This window comes from Chinchilla lanigera, unplaced genomic scaffold (assembly GCF_000276665.1).
Source record: "Chinchilla lanigera isolate Chin_1 unplaced genomic scaffold, ChiLan1.0 scaffold00070, whole genome shotgun sequence".
NCBI classification, from domain to species: domain Eukaryota; kingdom Metazoa; phylum Chordata; class Mammalia; order Rodentia; family Chinchillidae; genus Chinchilla; species Chinchilla lanigera.
Genome location: NW_004955471.1, coordinates 12,783,054 through 12,790,773, shown reverse-complemented (window position 1 = coordinate 12,790,773; position 7,720 = coordinate 12,783,054). Strand labels below are relative to the sequence as shown.

Sequence of the window (7,720 nt, the reverse complement as noted above, 5' to 3'; positions counted from 1 at the left end):
GTCCGCGGCAGCTGCGCTGCGGGCTCCGTGCAGGGTCCGGGGTGGGGCCCGGCAATCTCCTCACCCCGCAACGGCGCCCCAGTCCAAGCGGCCACCCTGCGGCGCGGGCCAACGCGAGCTACTCTACAGTGGGAGTGTCACGGCTTACAACTAAGTGCTCCACGCTAAAATCGGGGACACCGTTCACTGCAGAGGCCGGGGGGGCGGGGGAGCAGGTACTTGAGCAAATGAAAGTCTAAGTGGCGAATGATATATTCTGGTTCATGAAACGGTCTGCGAATGCAGCGGCAGAGCATTTCCCCTCCTTTAAGGAAAAAGATGAAACATAAGCAAGTGGTCGCTGACACGAAACGACGGAAACGCGGGCAGCCGCCAAGCTCCACGCCCGCGCTCCGGCTCCGCCTGCAGGGCGCCTTCCAAGGCTGAGGGCTCCACACTGCAGCCACCCGGGCCGCACAGAAGAGTGCCACGCCCGGGCCAGGCCTAAAGAGGGCACGTGTGCAACACAACCTGGGGGGAACATAACAAAACGTCGGCAACTACTGCTGCTGAGCAGAGCAGATGATTTTCTGAACTCGGAACGTGCTCGTCCCACGCTGACTGCGCATGCGCGCGCACAAGCTGTTCGCAGCGGAGACGCCTGTGCAGTACCGCGTCCCGCGCTGAGCGGCGGCGAGCTCACCGATTTATCTGTGCGCATCTAGAAGCAACAAAGCAAACTTTCAAAGGGTACCGGATCTCTGTGTACAATAAAATGCGAATAGTGTAAGTCAATCTTTTAAAATATCCCATTCCTTGGATATTGGGAAATGGGAAGAAAATGTTCAAATGAGAAGGGGAACAAGAGAGGGCGGGGAAGGAAAGAAGAGACGAGAAAGGACGACAGTGGAAACGAAGGTTTTGTACATGGACACCTACAACCCCCCTAAGATGAATGCTATCATTATGTACACCTAAAATCTACAAATGAGATGTTTTAAAAATGCCATTTCTGTAACACTCACCCTATGTGTTTTGAATAGTGTGGTCCTAGTCTTTTACCTTAAAAAATATTATTTTACTTTTTACAAAGCAGCAAAATTGTTCCCCAAATTTGTACAGGAGATTTAGAAAGGTTTTTGTTATTGTTTTGAGATAAGGTTTGCCTTTGTAGTCCAGGCTGGCTCCGAACTCATGGCAATCCTCCTGCCTCAGCCTCTGGAGAACTGGAATTACAGGCGTGTGCCACTACACTCAGTTTAGAAAGATTTTACTTCCAAGGTGTTTTTTCTTATAGCCAAGTTTTAGAGAACATAATTAAAATATTTTCTCACTCAACTTCTAAAAAAGAAATACATTCCTGTGTTAAAATAAGTAGATAGACGTGGGTAAGAAAATGCTTTTTCAAGAGAAATGTCCAAAGAATTAATCTTGACTAAAGATTTAAGGGAGTTAGAACGAATCTGATTTGAAATTCTTAGTGTATACACAGACATTTTGGCACTTCTTACAGAGCAAACTAAAACACCACTGAAAAGCAGAGGGCCCTCAAAGTCAATACTGCGGCGATGTAGCACTGGTATTTAAAAAGAAATAGATTTTACTTGATGGACATTTACTTGAAATCATTCATCTTCTTTACTAGCAACTTATTTTTGCTTTAATGAAATTCACAAGTAAAACAACTCGTGTGATGAAAGCTGAAAATTTATGAATTGTTCTAGACTTTGGGGCAGTTGTAAGCAAATGGGAAATCTGTACTGTCGTGCCACCCTCACAGAATATAAAAATTCAAAGATTTACTTAGGAAACATCAGCAGGTGGGCTTCAAAGGTATCTCAGTGGTACAGCAGCACCTGTAATGCCTGGGCCCTGGGTTCTATCCCCAGTACCACCCAAACACACAACAGCACATGACATCACAATTTGTAGTTAAGTAGAAAATAGGCGATAAAAGAACGAGCAGGTTAAACTTTGGTCAACACACTGTATAGACACCTGAGTGTATTCATGCCAGGCTGCTTTCCCACCCAAAAACGCCCCCATGTCAGCGTCACTGGCTCCTGTGGCCCCAGGAGGTGAGGCTCACACACAGATCGATCTCAGGAGGGAGATCTATTTAAACTGGCACTGTGCCCACCCAGGAGTCCCAGGTACACTCCTTGCCGAAGGCTGGGGGGCAGACCTAACGCACAGGCGGAAGGGGCGAGAAAGGGAGACGGAGGGCACCAGAGGAGAAGCCGAGAAAGGGACACCGGAGAAGGGGAAGGAGGTGTGCATCTGTCAGCGCCACCTGGTGCCCACAGGCTGGCTGTACCAAGCTCTGACCTTTAGTAAGAAAAGATGCTGGGGAGGGGCCGCAGGGTGAGGACACAAAGGGGGGCCCAGAACAGAACATGCTCGAGAGCTCACAGGATCCCAAAGACACGCCGCAGCTCCTCGGCTCACCAACGGGACGCCACGCGTCACATCGGCCAACACTTATCTTGGGCCCATGGAATGTCAGGGGGCAGGGACAAACCGCAAGCAAAGTTCTTCTCTTGCAAAAGATATCACTACTCTTGTTCATCCCACTCGGTGCTGCCGATTCCACGCAAAGTGGTCAACAGGATGACAGGAACACCGGAGGCCATTGTACTATGGCTCCCCTGTTACCAAGAGGAAGGGCTGACATTTGCGATCCCCATAAATACAGGGCATTTTAACAGAAGAATGCGAAGATGCCACGTCCACAGGCACGTGCAATGTGAAGATGCATTCGCCACCCCCGTCTGACTTTCAAGGACACGTCAGGCCTGAGCAGCTGTGTGGGGGAAGCAGCGGAGGACTCCTGAAACGCCCGGTTACACGCTCCTCTGACAGCAGTGTGGGTGGGGCAGAAGACAGAGCTTTCTTGAGCAGCTTGCTCACCCTGACCCTCTCTACACTGCCGGAAAGTCACAGGAGGCGCTACAGGGCCCACGCTCCCCAGGGTGAGCTCTGCGCTGCCAGGGGGTCTACCTGTTACCACTCCCATTTCCTAGTAATTCTTCACATCAGCAACAGGCTCTCCCTAATGTAGCAGCTCCTTCCTGCCTCTCCCCTCCAGAACTTCCAGGGAAATGGTCACCATTACCTGGTAAGCGGACATGACTTAGGCACTCTGCAACCCTCAGGCATATAATACTTCTATTAATCATTCTGACAGACTTGTATGTCTCCTGTCAATTCAGCCCCATGGTCACAAAGTTTCCAGCAAGGCTCTTTGGCCAGTTCAGGAGCATTAATAGAATTCTCAAACATGAAACCTCCCCTGGCCTCCACACAATTGCAGACTCCATCTCAATGTCGCTATAATTCCAACAAGGAGAAGGAAGTTTCAAGAAATGGGGCAGCAGGTAAGAGAGAGCTTCAACATCTCTCCAGCTTGTTTTGGTTCAACTGTTTTTTTGGAAGACACAGACACACCTTCTGCACTTCTCGATGTACAATCCCATGTCAAATGAAGATTCTGGGGTTTACGTATCATTTCATTTTCCTCCATTATTTGAAATAATTGCAAGGTGGCTAAACTTAGTATAATTTTCTGGCATTATATATTTAAAACACTGAATTTAAAAGTATTTTGATTCAGTATTATTTATAGCCATGGTCATGTTGTTCATTTTACTAAGTTAAAATGCTCAAAATAAAAAATTTGAACGAGTGATGCCATCTCAGTTCTTTCTTTTAGAATAAATTACATTCAGACTGCATTAGTAAGTACAATGAGCACATTATTTTATCTCACAATTTTAAAACATTTCATCTTTCAAAGACAAAATTTTTAGAAGATAGCATATAAATTATAAACAATAGCAAAAACTAAATTTATTTCTCACTAATATGTAAGCTAATCTAAATTTCATAATATTTGCGGCCAGCAGTGTAGTCCAGCGGTAGAGCACCTGCCTAGCAAGCACAAGACCCAGAGCTCAATCTCCAGAACTGCTGTATAAACAAACAAACCAACAAATTTCTTATTTGGTCACATATTTCCTCTAGTCTACTACTAATGGTTTTTAAATACTTAATACTGATACAGTATCAATACTGACACTACTTCTCTTTGGTTATTAAGTATTCTTAGCAATTATTTTACTAGTATTTTTATCAGCATTTACTACTGATTGATTCATACTATACTATGAGTAATAGCCACATCTCTGAAAATCCATTTATTTTTGTATGTATTTAAATAATACTGCAGAGCTGCACCGTATCATCTTTATTAATTTACTTATCTTTTTATAATGTGCATCTGACTTCCATATTTTTGATGAACAGATTATTGATAGAAATTTTAAAATACCCAAAAAAGGATGTTTTTTAAAACATAGAACACATAATTCTGTTGACTTCAAACAACTCTGATGGACATTTATTTTTAATTTCCTGAGACATTGTAAGATTAAAAGTAACTGTTTTACATTAAAATTTGATTTGCAAATGTAAAAGACGACATATTAATATAGACAGAAACACCGCTCCACAACCGCACACATAGTCTTTATTTAGAGGAAATCCGGTCCACCTTGTAGCTCAGTGTCTACGCAGAACACCTGCTTAGCCCGTGCAGGGCCCTGGACTCCACCCCCAGCACCCCAGTCAGTCAGCCAGCCCCATATACACTGCTAGTGATGTTGCCTACCTGGCAGTCATCCACCTTTGTTCTCATCACTCCTTTCATATATTCTTTGTCCATGGTAGGAGAGACACCAAAACTGTTTCCCATACATAGTATTTCTGCTTTTCCATCTGGGTAAGTCACTTCCACCGAACCGTTGAGGATCACAGACCAGGAGTCCAGCTGGTCAGAGAAATGGAGACAAAGCAGAAAATAATACTGTGGCCACAAGTGCTAAATGTCCTGAGTTGTAGCCCCAGCACTGCAAAACAAACAAAAGAACTAAAGCGCTATCAGTGTATCATGTGTAATGCTACATGATGGAAAATAAAATAACAGAATTTGGAAATTAAAAATAAATGTCCATCACACAAAATTAGTATCTCACAATTCTTGACAGATTGTCACTAATTTTTTTTGGAGGAAAAAAAGTGCTGCACTGAGAGGCCCGCAGATGAAAGCCCTTGAGCTGAGACGTTCACCAACCTCCTCGCCGTCATTCAACACGACGGTCCCTGCTCGCTCCACCACAGCAAACACCATCACGGCGCAGAGCTCGCGCCGTACTGACATCGTCATGTTCGCAAAGGCAGGCAGCTGGTGCATGAATTCCAAGAGTTGTTCTGAAAAGCAACACATACTCCACGTCAAAACCACAACTTTTATTAAAAACAAGTCTTCAGAAAGAAAGCTTTAAGCTGGTGCACGCCTGTAATTCCAACTACCCAGGAGGCTGAGGCAGGGGTATTCTAAGTTTGAGGCCATCCTGGGCAACTTAGCAAAACCCTGATGTCTCAGAATAAAAGGGGCTGGGGCTGTGGCACAGCATTCTCTGGGTAGATTCCCAGGACTGAAAAGCAACAAGAACAACAAGAAGGGCTTTCAGTACTTCAAGGTTCTGTCTTTGCAAATGCTGTACAGTTTTACCTACTGATTTAGTATAATTTTAACTTCTACTATGTTTACTAAGACTTGTCACTGTGGACGTAGTGACATCTCCTTGCTGATTCAGAGGCAACGGTAGACAACCCAAATTCCAGCAGCAGAGAAGAAATTATTAGACTTCAAACAGGGAATTCCAATTAGAAATGAGCTGTGATCTTGTTAACACATATTAAGAGTTGGCTGATGAAATGAAGCTCTGAGAATTTCCAGTATGTCAGCAGGTCCACTCTAGTGCTTTTTGGTAGGTAACTAAAATATTTAGCAGAAACAACTGTCTTTAATTCAAAAACATTCCAAGGAAGATTTTCTGTGGGCCAGGAAAATTTATAAAACTTAGACATTTAAAAATTTACAACATGATGTGACAAATATAAATGAGAACAGGGACAGCATTCCTTGTCCTGCAGGCTGGCAAGCAGAGAATCTGCTCCTCTTCCTCCGGTGACATCACAGAGGACACCGGACACTTTAGGCTGCTGACACAGATGACGTCACGCTTCTCAAGTCCTGTGCTTCCTTATTATCAAGTCTCCTTATTCACTGCCTGTTAGCTTCCCTCCTTCCTCTGCCCCTGGCTCAGTGGGGGCGCGCGTTCCTCAACAGGGAGGAAAGCAAAGTCCAGACACACAACAGGATTCTGGCCTGCTGCCTCCAAGGGCATGCTGGGCTCTACACGGGTGGTACAGGCACGGGGTGCACGTCAGATCTGCTGGTACCTGCCTGCTATCCTACCCGGGCAAGCCGATTAATTCCCCAAGGCGCAGTTATCTCACTTGCAAAATAACAGCACATCTACCTCATTGAATAGTTGTGAGAATCAAATGCAGTAACAGAGCTCCTATCACAGAGCACATACTCAGTAAAAGAGAACTGCTACTATCGTGACTATAGCGTATCATTCAACCTCTCAGCAAAACAAAAATTCTGCATTTTTCTTGTCACTCACATAATCAAATTGTCCCTACGTACATTCCTTTTGTGAAATCTGAGGGAAGAATTGCTAAAGACAAGTACAACAGAAAGGTATGTTCTGTCAAAGCACTACACTTCCCAGAAGCACACACACAGCGGCCTCCTGTGGTCCTGCTGCGTACCGTCATGTTCTGACTGGACTCTCCCGCTCCCTCCCCCAGAGTCCTCATTATGCAGGGTGGCTGTGGCCGTCAGAAGCACAATAACGATGAGCGGAACCCAGGGAGTCTGTCCAACAGGACCGGTTCTCCAACCTGACCCAGGCTTATGTCTGTGTCAGGCAAGCAATTTACTTCTGTGACCAGAACCTTTTTAAAAAAGACAAAAAATCTGTGTCCTGCCCCAGTACAGATTTAGTCCTGGAACAGTAGTAAAGTAATTCTGGAAGCACTGCAGACGACGCTCACCTACCCAGACGCAAGGCTGGAGTCGGTGCTTTACGCATGCACCAGCCCAAATAGAAATGTGAAGCAAGCGAGGAGAAACTCGACCAGCACAGCACAGTTAGCTCCGCGGTTCCCGCTCTGTCTGCACACCCTCACGGCCTCCCTCACCACGAGGAGCTCCAGCACTACCAGCGGACCAGACCCACACTTCCTCCCCAGCAGTTGCTGAATTTCCTTGGGTATGCAAGGTTCAAGGCTTTAAAGGAAACATGAGACTAGAAACTGATCACTGTCAGAGGTATTTTGAATTTAGCATGTTTAGGTAACAGAAGTCATTATCACAAATCTGACTGGGGATGAAGTATGCAGAAAACAAAGTATCTTTACGGACATTTGCTAGAACGAGCTAGTGACTTGCAGACATGGGCTTCGCTTTGTGATGGATTCCTAGTCTATTAGTGGGTCTGTTATGGCTGTTCTCTCGATGTCCCCCAAAGCCTCCTTGGCTCGGGGCGGAGCTTGCGGGCGGTGACTGCACCGGGCAGCGCGGTGCTCATCCGTGGACTGGTCCGGCCACGGGTCTGTAGCGGCGGGGGGGGGGGGGGGGACACACCTGACCGGAAGGGGCAGGTCCCTGGGCTCACTGACTGAAGGGCCCATCCTCATCACTCTCCGTGGCTCCTGCCTTTGCGCTCTGCTTGTGGCCACCCTGGGTGAGCAGTTTCTCCTGGGTCACGCCCCTCTGCCATGCCATCCTGCCGTAGGGGCAGCGGACTAGGGGCTGAAACGTGAG

General features: G+C 46.2%; 1 protein-coding gene across 1 annotated transcript in view; it reads right to left on the bottom strand.

Moving 5' to 3' along the window:
- Positions 1–7,720, bottom strand: part of Rapgef2 (Rap guanine nucleotide exchange factor (GEF) 2) — a gene marked incomplete at its 5' end in the record, with an annotated part of 168,074 nt that overhangs the window by 48,137 nt on the left and 112,217 nt on the right. The window contains 2 exon segments of the mRNA XM_013522900.1: positions 4,649–4,807; positions 5,111–5,247. Coding sequence (XP_013378354.1) covers positions 4,649–4,807; positions 5,111–5,247 — 296 coding nt within the window.